We start from the raw sequence: 24,933 nt of genomic DNA, 5'->3' as shown, positions 1-24,933 counted from the left end.
TCTTTTTTTCTCTCTCTCTCTCTCTCTTTCAACCTCTTCATCATGTCTTTCTCTTCCCTAACACCTCCCGTGTTCCTCCATCACTCCTTGTCTCTCTCTGCCCCATTTCCCTTCTCTCTCCGTGTTGTTGTCGTCATTCTTCTCTTTTTCTCTCTGGGTGTGTGTGTGTGTGGTCTGTAGCTCTGCGTAGTTGCTCTACGGGGGACAGTCTGCTGTCCTCAGCCTTTATCCGCAGTGCTAAAAGCGCACCTGTCCTGATCCACCCCGTACACCCTCTCCTGCCTGATTCTGTCCTCACTCCCCTAGCTGACGAGCTGTCAGGTAGAGCCCTCTACGCCCGTATCGGCACTCTCGCCTCTGACTGCGTCCCGGCCTATGGATGTGCATGTATACGTATGTGTGCACACTTCCTATAGTTAGCAGCACCATCCTGACACTTTTATTATTGTATGTGTTTAGTGGTTTTCATTTATTAAACCTGGATGTGTTTTTCATGTGTTTCATGTGGAAGATTCCCTTCTCGTTCACCATTGCTTTAAAGCCTCGTGCACTTATGCAGTTGCTTTCTGATGGGATGAATCTCAAGACAAATGTCAGGAAAGGATTTGGTCACATTTATTCTTAAAATAACAAGAATAAAAAGTAAATTATATTTAGCTTGAAGACAAGAACAAAGAAAAATAAACAATTTTTATCTTTTATTTATTTACTTTTCAAACTGGAAATGTAGGGAATTACAGAAGTGTAATTTTCAAGCTTAGAAAAATCATGGACATTAATAAAATCCTAAATATCATTGAAAAATGTATATACCTTTTTTTAATCAATATATATATATATATATATATATTTGGCTACTGGCTACTTGTTTTTTTGGCTATAAGTACACTTAGTCTCTATAAAATAATAGGAAACACTTTATAATAAGATTAAATTTGTTAACAGTAGTTAATTCAGTAGTTATCATGAACAAAATGAAGTGTAATTTTTGAAGCGTTTATTAATCTAGTTTAATGTTAACTAATAAATATAACATGGTTCATTGTTAATTTGTCCATTGATAGTACATTAATGTAAATGTATTAGTTACCATTTATTAAGTTAATTTTAACTTTAATATATATATATATATATATATATATATATATATATATATATATATATATATTTTTTTTTTTTTTTTTTTTTTATGATTTTGGGGTGAAATATGACCCGGACATACTGTATTTATTTGTATGCACTTCACCCAACAGTCCTGCATGTGTGTTTATCTTTACATTTTTCCTTGTCTTTGTGAATCTACAGTATTATCTTTCTCCCATCACATTTCATTCAATATAATCCCTCTTCACACCCAGAACTTTTGAGAAAAATACCCTCTACAGGATTTACCCTTTGTCTGCATTTCTTCATCATCATGTTTATCCGAATTATTAAGGAGAATGCCCAAATGTAATAATTCATTTGTGTTTTAAAAAGTGATTAGCTTTCTTTTTGCTTGTGATCTGATATGCTTAGTTTAACCTTTGAGGTTCAGTTGTAAATTTCATCTTGATTTCATTTTGTTTTACATATGCATGTATTTTGTTTTGTTTTTGCATGTAAAATGTGGCCACAGTGGATCTGTTAATATGATAATACTTTCTAGGTCCTTTTATCACCTTTAGGTATCTAATATTTGAAGACTTGTTGCTTAACTTGTCATATTAATATAATATTACTGACCATATTAATGCATAATCAAGCCTGCATCCTTAAACATGCTGATTTTTGCATATCTGTTCGTGTTCAGACCTGGAGGAACCTCCCATGGTCCAGCGCGGGCCGCGGATCCGCCACTGCTCTCAGAGCGAGGAGACCCCGTCGTCCGAGGTGTTTTCTGCCTCCGGTGAGCTGGAGCAGCCCCCTCTCCCCCGCAGCAGCAGCGCCTCTGACATCATGGAGCCCTTCATCGCAGAACGGGTCAAAGGTGCACTTCCTGTCTCTGACAGTCCCTCTCACTCCTCCCACTTTACCACCACCACTTCTGAGTCCCCCCACAGTTCCCAGACCCCACACCAGCTTACTGACCCACACCAAGCCCCCGACAGCCAGGCATCCCTGGAGGTGGGCGAAAGCATCTATGACCATCTCTGCCAGATGTCAGGGCAGCAGCCCCCCTTTATCCCCGATTGGTCCTGTCCGGCCGCGGCCTCGACCAATCAAACCGAGGGCGAAGGGGAGGAGGACGTCTTCAGCGCTTTTAGGGAGTTTTGTAGCAAGGAGGACGTGAAAGTAGAAACGGGTGCAAATAACAAGCAGGTGCAGTTTGAGGGAAGTGGGGATTGGGCGCTAGAATGGGATAAACAAATGGAGCAAAGTGAGAAGAGTTTTTACGAGTGCTTAGGGGAGTGCGACTGGGATTTGAGTGATTTGAGTTCGAGTACGCAGCCAACAGAGGGCAGCAAAGTCACGCAGCTACACCGACAGAACGCCACTGACAGGGTTAGCGAGAGCGAGCTTAGTCCGCAGCCTTCCCAGTTTGAACCGAGGCCCAAGCTGTCCCATCTTGACCCCAAAAAATGCCATAGCGGTGGGGTCCATGTCAGCTTCCGCCCATCCACAGAGTCCGTGCAGTTTCACAACCCTCTGGACCCCAAAGAGGCACACTGGAAGACCCGACTTCGCCGTCTCGGCCACTTCAGCAGCCACTCGGTTGGGGCGAGCGGGGCAGCAGCAAAGGGCGTGGGGGAGGGGGTCACCAGTTGCGATGCGGTTGAGCGCGATAGAGGCTTCATCAGCGGGGCTAGACGTGGCCGACTCGGCCGTCCGACTCTCCGCCCGCGGGGATCCCGCTCTAGGTCTCAGGAGTCAGGTTGCAGCCCCTCACGGCAGCAGCAGGTTCTGTTGGGCGGTGTGTATAAGTCTATGTTCCACGCTCTCTCCAAACCCAAGGCCCAGGCGGTGTCGCCCCAGCGTCAAGGCAAAGCGCCCGCTTCTGAGGCTCACCTGAAGGACCTGTACACTCAAGTAATGGGCTATTTTGGAAGAAAAACATCAGGTGAGGACTTGATCGGCTCGATGTCAACATGGAAGACATGAAAAAAGCGCCTGTGCATTTTCTCTTTTTTTCTATCTTTTCTTGTGACTGTTTGATTTTTGCTGAATGTGGATTGAATTGAAGCCTCTTTTTGTATTTTCTTTCAAAGTAGCTCAATTCCAAAAAAAAATAAAAGACTCCCAAAAGACCAACGGCCCCCCACCTGTGGGACGGCTTCCCCCTCCTCCTCAAGCTTCTGGGACCTAATCTCTGCTGCCCCTCTTCCCTGGATGCTGCATGCGACCTCATGCCTACCTCCCCGCCCTCTGTCAATCTCTCACACACGTACATGCACACACATACACATGCTCACTGACACATTCATAAAAACACAATGATCTTTAATATAACCTAATGTTATGTATTTTAATCTATATAGTTGTTAATGTCATTTTTAAAAGGAGTAGCGCACCCAAGAAATGAAAATTCTGTCATCTTGTATATCCTTATTTTGTTTTCTGAGTGTTCTTTTCCATTATGGGCTTCAAAAATGACAAAAAAGTACCTTATGATCTAGTTTTTCTAAGCCATTGATTATTCATCTTGATTATTCTGGGGGATTTTGACAATATTAATGTTGGTACACTGGCTGGTTTATGCCTGTCATGCTTTCATATTCTTTATATTCTGTTCGGTGGTTTATTTGCAGCTGTGACATAAATGATCAGGGTGATTATTTGCTATTATGGTTTCCAAGGGCATTTTTACTTTTATGAGGGGAGATTTTTCTGTTTATTATCCTTACATGTGATAAATAACTTCAATTCTAATAATAACTCACTATAGAGCTGTTGTTAATCAAATATGAATATTGCAATATGAAATAATATAAAAAGCCTAACTGACACTTGAAACATGAATACATTTACACATACACACGCATATATAATACACACACACACACACACACACACACACACACACAAACACTGTTTTTTTGGGACATACTCGATCATTTCAGCTTGCACATCACAAAATAAGATTTATATTATCATAGGATATATATATATATATATATATTGCTCACCCCTACTTATATGATGCTTTTTTTTTTCATTTTTGAAGCTCAACAGTTTCTCATTATGGAAAAAAAACACTCTGAACTCTATGCAATACATCATCTTTTGAGTTATACAGGGTTTTGAACAACATAAGGATGTGTATATGATGACAGAATATTCATTTAAGAGTGATCAAACCCTTTAACAGTATACAGTTGTACTTGCCTTAGTTGCAGTGTTTTGAATGGCCAGTAGAGGGCAGCACTATCCCTCTCAAAGTAGGCTGTTTTTCAAGCTAAAGTCTATAGCTTGTGTTACTGTGTGTTAAAAGCTTGCCGGCTTGTCTGTAGTGAAGTAGCAGGCATCACCTCTTAGAACGCCTCCTGTATACAGTTCAGTTGCGCAAGCTGATCGTTGATCAGGGCCTTCATGACTTAAACACAGCTTGTAGTCTACACTAACAAGATGTCTAGGATTATCCAATGGCCAAAGTCACCACCCCACCATACCAAGTGAGCTGTCGTGTTCGTATGATTAGTTTTTAACCAGTGGCTCCCTAACCCTTTGCTTTGGGATGAAGGCTGCCTCGTCTTGTTGTGGGTGGCTCCTCTAACATACTCACTGCTGTCTCACTTTAACCTCGGTCACCATAAAGGCTCACTAACTCCTAGGTTTGGACTTTCAGGGTTTGCTCTGTCTCTCTCTCTGTCTGTCTGTCTCTGTTTGGGGACTGCATGAACTGTGAGTAACTGCATTGCTTCACTGGATGGAATCAGTTTTGTGGTTGGCTTCCATTTAAAGATTTTGTTTTCCATTTTTGTGCTCTGGTTTAGCGATTTATGAGTTTAATGTCAAAGGAGTTTGGTTGTGTTTAAAGGACAATAGTGTCGAGTTTCGTCCACTCTCTTTATCACCACAAATATTTAATGATCTTGTTGATTGATGCTTAATGCAGGTTCAAGCATCCTGTTACTGTGTTGATGAAACAAGATACGTTTTTAGCATGATATATAAAAAACATTCACTTCCATTCAAAAGCTTGAGGTCAGTAAGATTTGATCAAAAGTGACAGTTAAGCCATTTATAGTGTTGAAAAATATGTCTATTTCATGTAAATTCTGTTCTTTTGAACTTAATGTTCATCAGAGAATCCTGAAAAAACATCTAGAATATAAAAAATATAGAGCAACACAACTGTTTTCAACATTGATAATAACAAGAAATGTTTTTTGAGTAGCAAATCAGCATATTAGAATGATTTCTGAAGGATCATGTGACACTGAAGACTGGAGTAATGATGCTGAAAATTCAGTTTTGCTATCACTGGAATAAATAACTTTTTAAAATGCATTATTAAAATACTGTTATTTTTAAATTGTAGTAATTCACAATATTACAGTTTTACTGTATTTTTGATCAAATAAATGCAGCAGTATTGGTGAGGAGAAGAGACTTCTTTAAATCTTACCAACTTCAAACTTTTGACATGCTTTCGTCCTGAAGTGATTTATAAGATACATTTTATTGATTGAATGTGAACAGGTTGCTATTGTTAAAAAAAAGTCAAATGTCAAACATGAGCAACGAAAAAAAAAAATAATGACACTGTTGTCCTTTAAGAAAATTGTGTTTATTTACTCACTGTCCCCAAACTTGTATAAACTAATTCATAATTATACTCAAGACATGTACTGTACCTGTAGACAGAGGCGGACACCACTACAAAGAGGAAGTCAGTCAGTCCATGCCACTCTACTAGGTCAACTGTGTTTGCACTCACACTTTTTGTGAGGTCTCTGTAAAATTACTGATGTGTCGTTTTGTGCCTGTTGTCTTAGTCAATAAAGATGAGCTGACGCCGAAGATCAGGCCCATGTCCAACGATGCTGGCAGCAGCAACCCTAATGACAGTGACCTCATGGACGAGTTCATCCAGGAGAGACTGAGGGCCAGAGGCACTGCTGTATGTCCATACACACATTCAGTATACATAGGTTCTAAAACTACATCGAGTTAAGTGGTAGTTGATGCACGTGCTTCAAGCTTGAACTGCTCAGATGGTAGGAAAATTACAAAATGAACGCATGCCTGATTAATTATTTTGGTTGCATTATTTTCTATATAATGAATCATAGTAAATGATTGCATTTAATTGTCAGTCTTAATAATTATTATATACAAATGAGTAGGGTTGGGTATCGTTTGATAAGGTAAAAATAAGGTAAAAAAATATATAATTCACATTTATTGATAATTAAGATCGCAGCGACTGAATTTTATATCTGTATTTTGTTGTTTAATTAACATAGAGATGGCAGCAGGAATTTTAGGCTGCGGTCACTTTAGAAGCTGCATGGATCCAGACCAGTATACTGTTATTCGTTTTCTTTGTGTGTATATTTTTGTGTGTATTTGTCCGCTCAAGTGCAAAAACATGCAGAAGAAAACTCAGTTCAGTATCGCGCACTATTCAATATGAGAGGCTGCTTTCTGTGCACACGTTTTGGATCTGTGCGCAGCAAAGAAATCAGTGCACGGGGTTTCTTGTGCTTGAATGGTTTAAAGGGGTCATATAATGTCATTTTTGTACAAGCTAATATGATTCTTTAGGGTCTAAATTAAAAGTTTGTAATATACTTTAATTAAAAATTCTCATTAGTATTGTAAGAAAACACTCATTTTACCTGGTCAAAAACAGCTCTGTTTTCAGCACGCCGTTTCAGTGCATGTGTCTTTAAATGATAATGAGCTTTGCTCACCCCGCCCCTCTGTTCTTTGCGTACACCGTTTGTAATAATAACACAATAACCATAACGCGTTGTTCATTATAAACGTGGGATTATTAATTATATTGATAACATCGTACATAGAAAACATGCCGTAATGTACCTGAGTGTAAAAATAGCCACATTCATCGTGAAGCGTGCTAGCGATTTGCAAAGATTAATATAAAGATTAATATAAAGGTCAATAAAACGTTACACTCACTTCTTCTTCTGGAGGTGCAGCAGGAACACGAATAGTTGGTACCGATCCTTTTTTCAGGAGCAGCTTCTTAGCAAATAACCAGCTTTACTGATCCTCGTTTGTAAAGCAGTCTGGTGAAATGATTCGCGCAAACATGAAAGCATTGACGTTAATCGTGGGGAATATTCCTTTCGAAAACAAACTCAGCCACTGCGTCTTCAGCTGTACGGATTTAGGAACATCAATATGATGCTGTGTTCCTTATTACACCCAAGAACACCACAATCTCTTAGACGCCATTCTACTCAGTGCTCCAGCGTATCAACATTGAATGCGCGTCGGCGCGGGCTATGATTGACAGCTTGCTCACGAGGGCGCGAGGGCGGGTCTGTGTTGAAACGCAGCTGTCAATCAACCATCGTGGGAGGGGCGTCGATTTTGTGACGTCACAAAATCGAACAGCTTGATTTGAGATGGGAGGAAACATATAAGAAGATAAAAAAAAAAAAACACTGGATGGATTTTTATCATTTTATGATGGTTGTGTACAGGCACTGCCAACACACATTTCAGTGCAATCAACTTGTAAAAGTGCATGTACCATTATATGACCCCTTTAAAGTCATATTAAAATGGACACAAAGGAATCGATAAGAGCAACTGAAATTTTAACTTTATATTACAAGTATCCAATTCCTGAACTTAAGTATCTGATTCCTGAATTTGAATAGATTTTCGATTCCCAGCCATGCAAAAGCAAATATGCCATTTAAAATAGTTTGATACTACAACATGGCTTACCAAAAGTATCTCATGTCAGCTAAATACTGCATAATTTCAACTATATAATCCAGTTTTTCATTCTGGTCTTGAGAATTAATGTAATTTGACACTGATATTCTGCTAATTATATGTACAAAAATGTAATATATTTATTATATAAATATAACTCTTAAATTATTTAATATAATTTATTTGAATACATGTCAGAGGGCATGCTTAATTCTTTTGGTTGCATTATTTTCTTTATAATTAATCTCACAAAATGATTACATCAAATTGACAGCTCTGATAATTATTATAAACCAATAAAAATATGCTGTTTATAATAGTTTTTGGCACTACAAACATTATCAAAAGTCAGCTGCTTAATCTCAACTACTATTACATTTTTTATTCTGTTCTTGAAATTGTCGTTTAAAACACGCATAGATTCTGCTTATTATTTATACTAGAATTTAAATATATGCTAAAAAAATTATAATTTAATAATTCTTTTATTTTATTTATATACAATATTATTAATATATATTATGATTTTCTTATGTTCTTTTTAGGGCATGACGAGGCGTGGCAGTAGCCCGGGAAGTCTGGAGATCCCCAAAGATCTACCAGAGCTCCTGAACCGCCAGAATGCCACGCGCCCTGCAGACGACCCCGGTGTGCCCTCTGAGTGGACCTCCCCAGCCAGCGCCAGTGGAAGTGACCTCATAAGCTCCGACAGCCAATCAGATTCCTTCAATGCTTTTCAGTATGACAGCAAGTTTGAAAGTAAGTGAATGAGAGTGGTTTAGCTTGAGCTGAAACTGTGCTTTGAGAGAGGTTGGATATATATGGATGTATTTGCGTGCAGATTTCAGCTTCCCCCCTGAGACGTCCGCTCTGGCCTCTGCGGATCAGGATAGTTTAGGTGGAGCAGGGCAGACCGCAGAGGAACAGGAGCTTTCCAGTCTCACAACAGTCCACATCGACTCCGAGACCAGCAGCCTCAGTCAGCATGGCCTGTCTGCTGACACGGTCACCATTACTGGTACACTCTCTCACACTCACGTGCAAAAGGGTGTCATGGGCTGGTAACTGAAAGGTTGTTGGTGTGAACTCCTGGCATCACTGTAAGCAACTATCTTATGTTGTAAGAAAAGTCTTAATTATCATTTTAAGCAATACAGCCTAATTTCATTATTAAACTTCAAAAGGCTACAATTTAATTAAATAAATGTGATATTACTGCTATTTTGGTTACGCAATAAACTGTATCTGGGATTTAATTCAATGTAAACTCTTGGCTGTTCCGTCATAGGAAGGAAAGGCTAAGACATTTTATTAAACATTCAGCATATAGATTTTACTAGTTTTGCCACAATAATATTTTACTGTTTCTTTAAACACATTTTTATCTTATCAGCAAAATCCATTTGCGACTGACTAATTTGTATGTGTTTATGTTATCACATAAACCAATTTCAATGTAATGCAAAAACATGTCCTGAGTATTTTCAACTGGAAGTTACTCTGTTTTGTAGTTTAATTTTTGCAGTCTAAGTAAAAGGATCTGAGACACATGGTTTATTTTGAGATGTACGAGTATGTTTTGTATAGACGCTGACGCGGTATTCATTTTAGTTGTGCAGGACTTAAAAAAAGGTTTGCAAAAGTCTTTTTTATTCTTCTTTTTTAGAAAACTTTTCATATACCCTGGGAAAATGACATGTTTTGATTTCTTGGTCTGAATCCATATTTGATTCCTTTTCAAAATGGTATTATTTGACTCCAGACCAATCCAATCACTTTTTTGCAAGTTTTTGCTCTTTTGGTTTAAGTTTCAAATCTTAACATACACTGACCGACATGTCAGTCATGGTTGCATTGCAAGTAAACAAAGAATGTGAGCTGCTCTCCAAACGCAATTTCAGTGAGGACAAGCAGCAATGCGAAATGCATTATACTGTAATAGACAAATAATTTATCATCAATTGTGGTTCCCTTGGGCAATTAACCCAGATTGCTTTCATTTTGATTGCATACCATACTTCACTTCACATGAATAGCATCCGAGCCTTACTTTGAAGTGTGTTCTTTGGTAAACCCAAAACTATCCAAACTAGCCTAACCAACAAACATTCCTCCTGATAAGTATTCTGAAAGTTTCTTTGGGAAAACAAAACATCTGCTACATGATTCAGTGCTACAAAACCCAGTCAAAAACAAACTCTGATATCAGTCACACTCTTTCCATATGCTGTTTTACTGTTAGTGACGTATTATAACACATTGCCATGTCATGTTTATAGATCTGATACCTGATGCACTTGATATTTCCTCAGGTTCTGAGAGCGCATCTCCAATGCACTCTCTGGGAGGTTCCCGATCACAGACGCCGTCCCCCGCCACGCTGACCTCTGAACATGTCCAGCATAAAGACCTGCAGCTGGATGAGAAAATGCATCACTCTGTGCTGCAGACCCCTGATGACCTCGGTAATGTACATAGATAAGAGATCTTCCCTTCATCAGACATACTTGGCTGAGTGAGGATGTGCAAGCTAGGACACTATCTGTTGCATCTTTGACATCTTTTTACTGACCCATGCTTGATTGCACTGTTAAGAAACCAGCGAGTTTCCGACCGAGGACTGTAGCGTGATGGCCGGCGGCACTCTGACCGGATGGCACGCTGACGTCGCCACTGTGATGTGGAGGAGAATGCTAGGCATTCTGGGAGATGTCAACACCATCAAGGACCCTGAGATCCACGCACAGGTCTTTGACTACCTCTGCGAACTCTGGCAGAACCTGGCCAAGGTGAACACGCACACGAACAAACACACACTCGCGCGGAGTCCTTCAGAGTGCTCTGAGAGGATGATTTACTGTGCAGTTACTAATCAAATTCCAGATGAAAAACGTCCTTGTGTCTGTGTTTTTTCTGTCTCTGTAGATCAGAGACAATCTCGGGATCTCCCTTGACAACCAGTCGTCTCCACCCCCGCCAGATCTGATTCCACCCCTGCGGATTCTGACTCCCTGGCTTTTCAAAGTGAGTTTATCAATATTTTATCTTTTTAAGCAAATCTATATTACTTTTTTTCTGAAGAGCAAAGATACCATTGACAATCACGCATTTTTTTGATTAGACTGTCTTGCTTGTAAAAACTTTGACCAAATATCGTTCTATCATTCTATCTATCTATCGTTCTATCTATCTATCGTTCTATCGTTCTATCTATCATATGTTCTATCATTGGTTCATCTGTCTATCTATCTATCTGTCCGTCCTCTTTCATTCTGTCATTCGATCATTCCATTGTTCTAAGTATCTATCATTCATTTTGTCTTTCTGTGTATTGTTCGTTTGTTTGTTCTATCAATTGTTTTGTCTATGTTTGTCTATTTATCTGTATTGTTTGTTTGTTGGATCTATCGTTCTGTCTATTGTTTGTTTGTTCAATTTGTCTGTCGTTCGTTCAATCTTTCTGTTCTTCTATCTATATGTTGTTCTATTTATTGTTCCATCTTTTCAACCTATTTTTAGTTCTATTGTTCATTCTGTTTTTGTCTGTTTAATTACTTACACTCATGGGATTAATTAAATACATATGTTTATCTGTCGATCTGGTGCTTCATTGTTGTGTCACTCACAATGTTTCATAGAAGTAGTTCTCTGTGATCCAGGATCTGATCATAAAGGGTTTTTTGTTGTGTGTGTGCAGGCCACTATGTTGGGTGAACGATATAAGCAGGGTAAACTCCACGCCTACAAGCTCATCTGTAAGATCATGAAGAGGAGACAGGATGTTTCACCCAACTCTGACTTCCTCACACATTTCTACAACATCATGCACTGCGGCCTGCTTCACCAAGACCAGGTGTGCTTGCGTGTACCATGTAGGGCGACAACTTTGTACAAAACGTTTGCTTTGACCTCTTTCTCTTTGTCTCACAGGACATTGTGAACACCATCATTAAGCACTGCTCTCCACGCTTCTTCTCTATCGGACTTCCGGGAGCCACTATGCTTATCCTGGACTTCATCGTGGCAGCGAGCCGTGTAACCGCCTGCTCGTCCCTCAATGTGAGAAACCACCTAACTGCTTCCAGACATCACTACCCCTACACATGGCGACATCTATTTAGATGTGCTCACATGTTTCACATTCACTGTCTTTAATTTAGTCTTTAATTTACTGTCTTTCTCTCTTCTCATCTTTTTCCTAGGCTCCACGGGTAGAGGCTCAGATCTTGTTGGGCTCCCTGGTGTGCCTCCCAAACCTGTATAATGAACTTCCTGCACTGCACCCTACAACGGCCGACATCATCATGACGAAATTCACAGATGTCAAGGTATTTTTTGTATAAATACAAAACAAATTAAATTTACAAAAAAAACAATGCTTGGGTCGGTTCGCATGGATGCATTTGTGAGGTCAGCTGTTTATCTACTCTTTGTCCTTTCTATCATTTTATAATATCAAAAGAAATTATATATTTGGAATGCTTAATCGACAGTTTAATAATTATTTAATCAATAAAACATTTCAATGGTCTATTAAGCAAGGTGCGTAGTTTTAAGGTGCATGTGACTAGTTGTTCAGACAACACATCAGCTTATCAGTCTGGGAAGAAGTACACAGTTTTGTGTATCTTTCCTACAAATAACTTAAATTTCATGCTGCTACATTCGACCACCGACCATCAATCAGGACTTCCCTAATGTGCTTGTACTATCTATAGTCTGCGTTTAACCTCTGATACACTGCCTGCCCTTATGCAGATCCAAGTGGCTGAATGTATGCGACTCCAACGGTTGTTTAGAGTGCAGGGAAATCTGATGTAATTGTTCCTGCTGGCGCTAATGTGCTAATGGGCGATCAGCAATGCAGGCTGCATTGAGCCGAGCTCCACAGGGCTGTTGTTATTGTGTTGCCGTGTTGTTCCGGGTGACAGTAAGGAGCTAATACCATGCGGGGAAGCGTCCGACACTCGCATGCAGAAATTCACATGATGGCATCTGATAACCAGGAGCAGGCCATGAATGACAAGACTGTGGTTAACGTGATCTTTTTTCTGTGTGTGTGTGTGTGCGCGCTTGTGCACAGATGCTTCTTTTCCAGATGGTTGGATATGTCATGTTCCGAGTTGCCAGATTGCTGGTTTTATGTCAGATTTTGTGTCTGTTGTGAGCGGTTCTGATCATTATCTTTTTGTCTGTCTGCATTATCTCACTTTGTGCATCTGTCTCTGGTGGGAGTGTGTGGTGTTGTGTATGTTGCTGTGTGCAAATGTGCCCTGTGAAAGTCTGTGTGGCTAAGAAATGGGTGGCGTATAATCGGATTCTCCCTAGATGGAATGAAATGGATCCGTTGCAGGATATCACCAGGCCCTTGAACAGGATTTTTTTTATCCTATATTTTCATTGACGCCCAGAATTGTTCATGAAATTTTTTATTCAGAAATGTAGCAGTGGCACAAAAATGTTGAGCAGAACTGTTTTCAACATTGATATTAATAAGAAATGTTTCTTGAGCAGCAAACCGTCATATTAGAATGATTTCTGTAGGATCATGTGACACTGTGTAGACCGTAATGTAATGATGCTGATAATTCAGCTTTGCATCACAGGAATAAAGTACATTTTAAAATATATTAAAACAGAAAACGGTTATTTAAAATTGTAATACTATTTCATAATATTTGTGTTTTTATTGTTTTGATCAAATAAAAACAGCCTTGGCGAGACTTATTTTAAACAACATGAAAACATATTGTAATGTGGTATTGTATCGCTTATATTTAATTATATCATGTATTACTAGCACATTTTTAAAATTTATTAATTTAATTATCTTTACTCTTTTAAAGTTTTAACATTCACTTTAAAGGGGCTATATGCAACTGTTTCCCCAAAATAAACGTAACAATAGCCTTTTTATTTGACCATGTATGACTCAAACATCTCCTGATGAGCATACTGACACCTTGTCAGCTCACAGTGGGTGCACCTATAAGCTAGTATCCTATTTTTCCTATTTTCTGTCGGGTCGGATTTTTCGCGCGCTGTCTGCGGATGTGACGTCAAGCGCGTTCATGTTAAACGTTTCAGATCACTCTGCCACCACCGCTAGTCAGCAAACAAACTTAGTTTCTCAAACAATATATGTATTTGACTGTTCTTACCTCTGTAAACATAATGTTGACTTCTTTGCAGCGGATGACTTGTGAAGTGTGCACGTACGAGAGCGAGCAGAAAGGAAGAGCAGTTCCGTTTTTTGGCCACAGGTGTCAGTCGCGAGTTTAAATTTCAGAAAAAAGCATATAGCCCCTTTAAACTTCAGAGAAAAAAATTATAAATACAATAAATAATAAAATGATGTATGATGTGACCCCTTTAATAGCAATTCTGTTGTTTTTGTGTTTCAGGAGCATATAATCAAGCACATCCTGACCTCTGCCAGAGATGAGCCTTCTGCACCAGCAAGGTACAAACCCTGGAGGCTAACACCTTGTCCTAGTCATAGCTGTGCCTTGGCCACCTTACCACCTTTACTCTAACGCAGACTGCTGGCGTGCTCAAGTAAACGATTGAATTTGCCTCGCAATGTTTCCTAATCCTATTTGCCCCTCCCTTTCCAGTTCCACATCATCTCCTCCCCTTAAAAAACCTGTTGTCTTAACTAGGTTCATTAAGTAATTTCCCTCTGCTTACTGAATGTGAAATGCTGCATGAAGCAACTAAATTACAGTCGAACAGAACATAAATAAATATACATATGGTGTACCAGGATTTTTGACCAATTAAATTTCAACTAGAGGACAAAAAAAATTTACTGTAAATGTGAACCTGACTACCTCGTTAAACTACCTCGTGTCTCAAAGCACATAACATTACAATATTAATGCACTGACTTGTACCACCTGACTGCTGCAGATTCATTTCGGCGTTGATAGTGTTGACATAGAAACACATAAATTCGAGTCTTAAACCGCTTAAACGAGTATAACGTCACAGGTTTCCATCTCCTCCAAACTACAGTAGTTGTGTAGGCATGAACGCAGCATAAACTCGTTATTTTGGTTCAGGAGGAACTGTAAAAGGTGGCTGTATGAAAATACATATGCTGACAGGCAGGTAGAACATCCTATCATTGCATTCAGTCCTACGCCTTCCACAGATGAGACTTTTATATATATATATATATATATATATATATATATATATATATATATATATATATATATATATATATATACATATACATATACATATACATATACATTTAGACCACTTAACTTAGTGATTGCTTTCAGGATGTGAAGACACTAATATTGGAAATGTTTCCAGGTCAGTGCATACTCCCTGTTAGATTTTGTTTTGAAAAGGAAGCAAGCAAGCAAGCCCCATGCCAGACAGATTAATAAATCTATACATTACGGTTGGTGTTAAAGCAGTGTGGGGCTACGTGTCTGGTCATATCTAGACAGATTAGGAGCAGTGTCATTTAAAGTAATCCAGTACCCAGTAGGATTAGAGTGGATCCTGATGGGGCTCAAGTCATTAGAAGCCCCCATAACTCCCTGTGGAAAAAGTTTGGGTGTTCTTTCAGAGAAAAGCTGAGGAAAGCCTTAGATCATAGAAGCAGACAGGAGGCAGGATTAAATATCTATGGCCTAGCAGTTAGGGCCTTATTCAGGCAATGCAAATTTGAGTCATACTTGATCTTTTAAAATAAGTTTCAGTGTACTATAAAAATCTGTCTGTCTGTCTGTCTAGTACACCTTGCTAGTCCCGGGTAGGACCCCCTTTTGTCTTCAGAACTGCCTTAATTTGTCATGGCATAGATTTAACTAGATCCTGGAAACATTCCTCAGAGATTTTGGTCCATATTGACATGATAGCATCACGCAGTTGCTGCAGATTTGTCGGCTGCACATCCGTGATGCGAATCTCCCTTTCAGCACATCCCAAAGGTGCTCTATTGGATTGAGATCTGGTGACTGTGGAGGCAATTTGAGTTTAGTGAACTAATTGTCTTGTCCACGAAACTAATTTAAGGTGATTTGAGCTTTGTGACATGGCGATTCATTCTGCTTTAAGTAGCCATTAAAAAATATTGGTACACTGTGGTCATAAAGGGATGGACATGGTCAGCAACAATACTCCGGTAGGCTGTGGCATTTAAACAATGCTCATTTGGGACTAAGGGGCCCAAAGTGTGCCAAGAAAACTTCCCTGACACCACAACACCACCATCAGCAGCCTGTGAATCGTTGATACAAGTTAAGATGGATCCATGCTTTCATGTTGTTTACGCCAAATTCTGACCCTACCATCTGAATGTCGCAGCAGGCTCATCAAACCAGGCAAATTTTTTCCAATCTTCTGTTACTATGTATTTATTACTTTTATTTAGCAAGGACACATTAAATGAATCAAAAGTGACAGTAAAGACATTTAGAATGTTAAAAAAATTCAGGTACTTATATGTACATACACCATATATGTAGGTAACTTAATATATAAATTAAGGGCCTAGAAGTTCTATCACACCACATGTAGCCACTTATATGTTTTCTTACTTGGCATATGTAACTCTTTAGGTATTTACAACGATTAAAGTGTGAAAATTATTTGTAAGAAAAAGTTTATATTAGTTCAAGTTTGCTCTGTGTGGATGTATTGTCTTCTTCTTTATTTATACATTTTTTCATTATTATTTTTTATCTTTTTAATGCTAACAAATGTTTTGGCATGTCAAGTAAATTTTCTACATGGCAGATGTAAACATTTCCATTTCCTGATCTAAAACACAAGTATTTTCAACACAATTGATTGTGCATTTTGTCTTATTTCATGTTTGTCTGTTTTATTTTGAATGTGTTGACAATTACTCATCCATTTATTTTACATAAGATCTAAATGTTTTTTTGTGTGTGTTTTTCAGGTGTGTGGCACTCTGTAGTCTGGGTATTTGGCTCTGTGAAGAGCTGGTTCATGGCACTCAGCATCCGCAGATCAAAGAAGCACTTAACGTCATCTGTGTTACTCTCAAGGTAACGGATGCTTGGTTACACAAAATATACATGTATTCTGCTGTTAAAGATTGATTATAAATGGAATAGAAGCATCTGTGTTGTAAAATAACCTTCACTGGCAATGTAAGTGAACACAGCAGAGAAATGATGGCATTGCCCTTGGCCTGAGTCTTCTGAAGCCGTTCCTGATGCCTGGGCTCAGTGCACTGGCACAAGTGTGTTCTGTTCATCCAGAAGAAGATTATTCCATACTCCCTGCACCCACCCCTACCAGCCTTCCTAAATCTGGACCGTCAACATGTTTGGCTTCTCTGCTTTTCACAGACAGAAGGCTAATCCACTGAAGAATTTATGCTTCAGAGAGTTCGAGGAATTATTACATTTCTGTCTGAAATGAAGTCTAGGGCCAACAGACACACACATACTCAAACTCTGGTCCAATCAGAAAAGCCTGTTTGTGATCGGGTCGATTTTATTGGCTTTTCTGAGAATCTGTTGTCAGTGGAGGGTTAGACATGAGTGTCTCTCTCCTTTGGGTGCGTTCCATGAAGCAGAATTAGGAAAAGACTCATCCCGTCTTAATCAGCTCAGATGAGGACCACAATGCAATTTTACTGTTTTGATCCACACATGCACATTAAAGTTGCTGATTGCTTCTGTTTTAACCATTAATACCTTCCTTGCAGTTCTCAAATAAAACGGTTGCCCTCGTGGCCTCGGACATTTTGCACCTGCTCATAAACTACGTTGACGAACTGCAGAAATTCCCGCCTAACACTCCAAAGAAAATAGTGGAGGTAAAGTCAGTCACACTGCAAGTTAAGCAAGATGAATAAGATTTTGATTTGTTACATAGAAAGTTACATTAATTTCCTGCTTTTTTTTAGGTCCTTATTGCAACCATCACTTACCTTCTTCCCGTCACAGAGTCCTCCCCTCATGAGCTGGACAAGAGGGTATGTCTCATGACACAAGTGCACCCCAAAACAATGAAAGGACACACTCTTATAAATGTGAAATTAATGCTTTTTTTGTTTAGCCAACAGTTTGTGATTATTTTTATTAAAGAGGAAGTATACCTAAAAATTTAAATTCTGCTCACCTTCACATCTTTCAAAATCTGATTTTTTTCTTTTTCTTTTATTGAACACACAAAAAGTGTTATTTTACACAATGTCCAGGTTGCTCTTTTCAATCCAAATGAAGCACAGCTGTCATCATTGATAATAAGAAATGTTTCTTGAGCACCGAATCAGCATTTTAGAATGATTTCTGAAGAATCATGTAAAGACTGTAATGATGTAATGATGCTGAGAAATTCTGTTTTTGCTTTGCCATCACAGGAATAAATCACATTTTAAAATATACTGAAATAGAAAGCATTTATTTGACATTTTAATCATTTTTAAATATTATAGTATGTTATGTATATTTATACTCTCTTTCCAGCTGGTTGTGTCTCTGCTGCTGTGTTTGCTGGACTGGGTGATGGCTCTACCTCCAAAAACTCTCCTCCAGCCGGTCCAAGGCGCCTCAGACAAGGAGAAGACCGACAAGTCCGTCCTAAGCTGCATCTATAAAGTACGAGACCAATGCTCACATCATCTATTAAACATAATTTTTATCTCTCAATATACATTGTTTTTATCTGTAAATTAAGACCCTGTGAAACAACTAAAGAGCTGTGCATAATGCTTTATTTCTTTGTATTTCTAACTCCTTTGTCCATCTCACAGGTCCTCCATGGTTGTGTGTATGGGGCGCAGAGCTTCAATAACCCCAATTACTTCCCCATTCACCTGTCAGACTTAAGCAGCCCAGACTATGACCCCTTTCTACTACTAGAGAACCTGAAGGAGCCAGAGCCGCTCCATTCACCCGACTCTGAACGCTCCTCCAAACTGCAGCCCGTCACTGAAGGTGAACGCATGTCTTCTGCCTCTCGTACTTGTTTTGACCTTCTTGGTCATCTTGTTCTTTGTGTTTATGCAGCTGATATTTCAGTCAGGTTCTGCTTGCAGTCTTGTTCTCTCCTTTCCTATTTCTTACACCTTGTCCTAACCAGGTGACATGACAAGTTTAGAGCTAAAAGTCATTCTGTCCTCACAGAAAGCAAAATCACACGGCAGCCAATCAAAACGATTACCAGTTTAATATGCAGCTACGAAAAGCACCATTTTGAACCAATGAGATGTCACTGAGGTGGAGCTAACAAAATGCTTTTTCTTTCTTTTCATTACATAGCTTTTAACTTGGATTAACATAGAACTGAATTGATCATGTCTCTCTGTTGCTAAAGGTTAAGACAAAAACATGTATTTATCATCTTCTCTAAAACCTCTCGACTTAAAACAAGTACAACAGTAGTAGAACAAATCAGAAATAGGAATGAGCTAGCTAAATGTCTTCACCGAATCGGTTTGCTCCCTCATACTAATTTCAGTGTGTGTCAGGGCGAGGGTGGGCTTGAGATTGACAGCAGGGGGCTGGTTTCCTGTGCTGCCAGTGCTGTGTCTCTCTCCATCAGACGAAAATAACTAATCATTACAACCCTGAGTGAGACATGTGTCCACCACTTTCCTACCTCCGTTCTCTTGAAATTACTCCTAGCACTGAATTCTTGCTGGATCGGAGGGCACTCTGCAGCTGAGGTGGCCCGAACAGAAGACTGCTTCATCAGGATGAAATCCCTCCCCCTGAGAGCTCCAGTCTAAGAATGTTTTGGCTCATTAAGGCGATGGAAAGTGTCGCTGAATGTGATTGGTGTGGTGTGTTGATTGGGGGGAGTGGGCCTCTGGCACGTCTAGTGTACTGGTATTGGGCTGCTCTCTGCATGGTTTCTTTGTGAGTTCTGGCAGTGTTCGAAGAGGGAGTGTCTCCGTCGGGAGCTTCTTACCAGCATCGAGGCATCTGCACCTCTCACCAGGCGTCCTGCATTCTTCATCACACCCTAATGTCCCCGTATTCACACGAGCCGTCTGCACCTTCACTCATTCCGGCTCTGCAGGAGTTTAACACTGATAGATCTGAAAATCAGTACATCCCTGATGAAACAAGTGCCTAAACTCTTTTCTTTTACTCGTTCTAACACCTTGTCATCATCACTGTGGTCTCTTCATATCTCTCACTCTTATACAGACTGATTTTTGATGAAATTCTACAGGATATATTTAGGAATGGATGAACAGATTTTTCGATTAGTGAGGTCAACTCGTTCATCTAAACTTTGATTTATTCATTTATTATTATTTTTTAATGCCGCCGCTATGGCCATTAACATTCAGAAAAATAACTTTGGCCACTGCAACGTATCTTGTGCTGTTTTTTGTTTTGTTTAGCAATTTATTTTTATTTTGCATTTATCTTATTAAAATGGTCAAAAGGTTTTGACCATTTTATGTAAATGACCCTAAAGAAATACATCTGATTATGCCAGGTGACCCAAAACCACCATACATATACAAAGCTTCTGTAATACTGATTTGTCAACAAAATGTTAATCAAGATTATTTTGAAATTGTGTAGTTTCCAAATGGATTTAAACTGAGCTGAGAGTACTTCACTCTTCATAGTAATCTTCGTTGATCTGAAAACATTATCAAATTAGCCAAAACAATTGTGTACATAAGTGAACATTCAAGGATTGGGGGATGTGTAAAACTTTAGGAATAATGGGCACTCTAATTGTCTTTGAAAATCTATGGAAATTTCTGCTCACACTTCTTACAAATACATCTTTCTCTTTCTGTCTGTTTGTAGTGAGGAGCCGTATTCAGCAAGGCCTGATTTCAATTGCGGCACGCACGGTCATATCGCACCTGGTCAACCACCTGGGTCACTATCCAATGAGTGGTGGTCCGGCCACTTTGACCAGCCAGGTGTGTGAGAACCAGGATAACCCGTACAGCGAGAGCGCAGACCTGGCCCCCGAACTCTTTGACGCACCCAACTTGCAGTTCTTTGTACTTAATGGCACCACCCTGCTGTCCTACCTACAAATCCGGGCAGAGGACGGGCTGCCCGGTGGCGGGATGTCAGCTGGCCTCACCACCACCAGTGCCTGCGTTCGGGTGATTGTGAGAGACATTTCCGGCAAACACTCCTGGGACTCGGCTGTACTATATGGTCCGCCTAGTCAAACTTTGCGCCTCTACACATCCTCGAATCAAGCAGGGGTCGGTAGAGAGCGTGGCCGAGATGAGGACAGTCTAGAGAGAAGCAGTCAAGAAGAACCAGAGGATGAAGCTTTTCAGGAGAATGAGGAGGACCTGGATGAGCATGAGGAAGAGATGAAAGAAGACAGACAGGAGGAAGACCTTGAGGAAGAGGACGAGGAGGAAGAGGCGGGTCTGGAACTGATGGCCCCACAGGCCAAACGGCGGTGCAGAGAGGTGATCCCGAGCTGGGACTCCCTGCAGGATGGGGAGGACGCTCTGGATGAGATGCTGCAGTACCTGGGATACTCCAGCCCAGAGTGCCTGCAATATACTGGCGCACCGCTCAACATTCCAGCCCCGCCACCCACCTGCGTGTCCGAGAAGCAGGAGAACGACGTCATCAACGGCATCCTGAAGCAGTGTGCCGAGGAGCGGGACTTCACGCTGCATCGTGGGAATGAGCTGAACATGAGGGCCGTAGTGCAGCAAGAGCCAAGCCCGCAGAGACCCCAGTCAGCCTTCTACTACTGCAAACTGTTCCTCAACATACTGGGCATGAACTCCTGGGAGAAGAGGTAAGACCATGAGAACACACATTGCAGTTTAAACGCCTGGAAAGCACATAGGGTCTCCACAGGTACAAATCCTACAAATGTTCTTGGGGTGGTGTACCCTAGTGTTTACCAACCTCTAGGGTACTGGAGGCACCCCAACAATACACATTTTGGATGTATTCCTTATCTGACCCTCCTATTTCACTTCGTGTAGTCTTCTAATAAGCTGATTCTGGTGTGTTTGATTAGGAAGAGTTAAAAAATGTGTAGAATTGTGGTGCCTCCAGGAACAGGGGGAAACATTGGTGTGCCTTACTGGTTACAGGTTTTGAATGGTAGCTAAAAATGAGCTAGAAGGGATAAAAATATATAGGAGCGATCTTCAAAAAATGGCCACTTTCAAACACCAGAAATTTCTTGAGATATATTCTAAGTAGTTCGTAAGAATGTTCCCAACTGCAATTCTTATGAAAAAATAAGATTTCATTGATCTCATTTTTTTTAAGAACACCTTATTTTTTCTTAAGAAGAATATGGCAGGCAGTTAAACCCAAAAATTGCAGAAAACCCAAAAATCTACTCTGTGAAAAACACTTTTGACTTTCTTCATGAACTGAACCCCTAGTCATTACTTTCGTCATGTCCACCTAAAAATGAACAGAGAACTGTATTATTATTTGTCATTTGACCGAGTCTTCAATCAGTGGAATCAAGATTTATTCAGATAGATGGTACATTGATTTAAAAAAAAAATTACCGAAAATAGTTCCCTTTTTGGTTAACATTGAGTTTTTGGGTGATTTATTACAAATCACAGAAGCGAATTTCGCCAACCACAATTCTGCCGATTCTGTTATGTTTCTATCATAGCTTTGTTTAACTGCCATATCAGAAAGTTTAATCCTTTGGTCTGTGATTAAGCGTTTAGCAACACGTCATCAAACCATCCTGCCATTTCCCCCCCAAGAGAATCACTACATTGTTTTGCTAGAGTTTGTTAGCACAATCTGGGTGACGTTTTTGAAGGCCGATAATGCATGTAAACATCCTGTTTGCTCGCACCTCTCCCTGATTGTGCAGAGCCGTGTTAATCTGCTTTAAACAGTCAACATCTTTTTGATTAGCTTGTTCACCAATAGACGCTACAGTGCTCACTTACTACTCAATCTCAGTGTCTATCTCCCTCCATGATTCATAATGGCACCCCACATTGCATTTCACTGTAAAGGTTCAATCTCATTCCATTTTGTGGTATTACAGAGAATGGTTAAATATTTCCAGATGACAAATAATTAGAAAATTGGGGTTATTTTTCACCTTGAATGTAATGGCATTAATTTTCATGATATACATGCTCTGGGTTATGAGATTAATGCAGGAAAATTGTTTTTTCACCATTCGCTCAGAGAGTTGTTGGGGGCTTTTATTCAACAGCTCCGGGTGCGGGGTGTGTGTGCACGTATGCAGCTTTTATGGGGGGATTAATTCTTGAGGGGTCTGTTATCTGCCGAGCAGCCGTGGTACTTTTCATTCTTGCCTGATACACTGGTGAAAATAAAAGGCTGCCTTTCGAATGTGGCTGAAGGGTTATTATGAGTTGGAGAGCTGGGAGAAAATACATAGGGGCTGTTTAATGAGGAATTGTCCTGCTGCCGCTCTCCAGGCATTCATGTATCATTTATCCGTGGTCAGAGACTAAGGCATTGCAATCCGCCGGCCCATTGTGTGTGTGAGCGCGCACCTAATGTCGGCCTTTTATGCCGTTCACGCGTTCGCCTCCTGAAATGGCTCACTTTCAATGGAGAAAATGAAGACCATTACATTGCAACAAGCTAATAAAGAGACCCCTGCTCAAAGAAAAAGAGAACAAAACAAAAAGTCCTTTTAGAGAGCATCGTGTGGCTTTTCCACATGACTCACGCGGCCACTTGGAGGGAGGGAATGATAAAGAGGGGGAGAGGGAGAAAGTAACTGAACTCTAGACTATAAAAGCTGCAGATGGAAAAAACAGTTGCATTATCTTAGATTTATTTATTTTTTTGCTTCTTTTAATAATATCATGCGTAGGTTTTTGTTTTGTGGTTCATTGTGTCATAAGATGTTTTTCCACATAGGATCTTCCTTTGTTTTTGTTTTCATTTGCGTTTCTGTTGCGGGGTCAGATTTTCCAGGAGTCTGTGAGAAAAACAAGGAAGACGGTAATTAAGCAGGCGGGCACTTAATGAAAGAGATCTAACGCATAGTCTAGACTAGAGCAGCGCTCCTCCAAAAGGGGGTCCGCGGACCTTAGCTAGGGCATCAAAACAATCTATCTATCAAAAATCTATTGTCTCTGTCTATCTATCGTTCTATCTAACGTTCTGTCATTCAGTCTATCTATCTGTCTGTCTGTCTGCCTGCCTATTGTTATATCTTTAATTTTATCTCTCTTTCTGTCTATCATTCTGTCTATTGTTGTATATACGGTATCTACCTATCTGCCTCTCTGTCTATCGTACTATTTATCATTCAGTCTATAATTTTATATATGTCTTTGATCTGTTTGTTTGTCTGTCTGTCTGTCTGCCTACTGTTACAGTATATCTTTTATTCTATCTCTCTTTCTGTCTATCATTTAATATATTTACCTATCTGCCTCTGTGTATCTTTCGTTCTATATATCATTTCATCTGTCAGTGTCTATCATTCTATCCATCTATCTGTCTGTCTGTCCCATCCATCCATCTATCTGTCCGTCCCATCCATCCATCTATCTGTCCGTCCCATCCATCCATCCATCCATCCATCCATCCATCCATCCATCCATCCATCTCTTTATCTTTTGTTCTTTTTGTATCTGTTTATCTATCCGTCTACCTTCTTTCTTTTTCAATATATAGATGTCGTTGGTCACTAATTAACCTGAATTGATAAAAATTTGTAATTTGGTAGCATATTTCTCTCCATTACCTCTTATGTTAAAATGTCCTGTCTCTAGGAACAGTTTCCACCTGCTGAAGAAGAACGAAAAACTACTGAGAGAGCTGAAAAATCTGGATTCAAGGCAGTGGTATGTTATGCCTCTTTTTGTTCAGTGTTGTTTCTTTAAAGTCATTAGGAACGTTGTTGTAAGGAAACCAATTATAGCGTTTACTGTAGCTGTTATCGTCTATAGTCTGAGAGACAACCTCATGAAAGAGTACTCCTGTTTGGCTCCTAAATTTACTTTCTTCTCCATTTACTCTCTGCAGTCGTGAAACACACAAGATTGCTGTGTTTTATGTGGCAGAGGGGCAGGAAGACAAGCACTCAATTCTGTCCAACACAGCTGGGAGTCAGGCATATGAAGACTTTGTGTCAGGCCTGGGCTGGGAGGTAAAATCAGGA

General features: G+C 39.8%; 1 protein-coding gene across 9 annotated transcripts in view; it reads left to right on the top strand.

Moving 5' to 3' along the window:
* Nucleotides 1–24,933, top strand: part of ralgapa1 (Ral GTPase activating protein catalytic subunit alpha 1) — a 72,560-nt gene that overhangs the window by 20,249 nt on the left and 27,378 nt on the right. For 4 of the 9 annotated variants that reach the window (XM_081348028.1, XM_081348030.1, XM_081348035.1 and 1 more), the window contains exons 17-36: nucleotides 181–321; nucleotides 1,793–3,040; nucleotides 5,919–6,043; nucleotides 8,385–8,598; nucleotides 8,681–8,857; nucleotides 10,152–10,304; nucleotides 10,435–10,628; nucleotides 10,765–10,863; nucleotides 11,537–11,692; nucleotides 11,770–11,898; nucleotides 12,042–12,167; nucleotides 14,244–14,302; nucleotides 16,766–16,874; nucleotides 17,543–17,653; nucleotides 17,744–17,812; nucleotides 18,306–18,437; nucleotides 18,593–18,776; nucleotides 20,616–21,588; nucleotides 24,545–24,616; nucleotides 24,798–24,921. In XM_081348028.1, coding sequence (XP_081204154.1) covers nucleotides 181–321; nucleotides 1,793–3,040; nucleotides 5,919–6,043; nucleotides 8,385–8,598; nucleotides 8,681–8,857; nucleotides 10,152–10,304; nucleotides 10,435–10,628; nucleotides 10,765–10,863; nucleotides 11,537–11,692; nucleotides 11,770–11,898; nucleotides 12,042–12,167; nucleotides 14,244–14,302; nucleotides 16,766–16,874; nucleotides 17,543–17,653; nucleotides 17,744–17,812; nucleotides 18,306–18,437; nucleotides 18,593–18,776; nucleotides 20,616–21,588; nucleotides 24,545–24,616; nucleotides 24,798–24,921 — 4,595 coding nt within the window. The remainder of the gene's footprint in view (nucleotides 1–180; nucleotides 322–1,792; nucleotides 3,041–5,918; nucleotides 6,044–8,384; nucleotides 8,599–8,680; nucleotides 8,858–10,151; nucleotides 10,305–10,434; nucleotides 10,629–10,764; nucleotides 10,864–11,536; nucleotides 11,693–11,769; nucleotides 11,899–12,041; nucleotides 12,168–14,243; nucleotides 14,303–16,765; nucleotides 16,875–17,542; nucleotides 17,654–17,743; nucleotides 17,813–18,305; nucleotides 18,438–18,592; nucleotides 18,777–20,615; nucleotides 21,589–24,544; nucleotides 24,617–24,797; nucleotides 24,922–24,933) is intronic. The other 5 variants (XM_081348034.1, XM_081348033.1, XM_081348031.1 and 2 more) reach the window with 3 other exon arrangements.

The sequence above is a fragment of the Scardinius erythrophthalmus genome (genome assembly GCF_964197995.2).
Source record: "Scardinius erythrophthalmus genome assembly, chromosome: 19".
Taxonomy (NCBI): domain Eukaryota; kingdom Metazoa; phylum Chordata; class Actinopteri; order Cypriniformes; family Leuciscidae; genus Scardinius; species Scardinius erythrophthalmus.
Note: the sequence above shows the minus strand (reverse complement) of the source record. Positions and strands in the feature narration are given on the sequence as shown.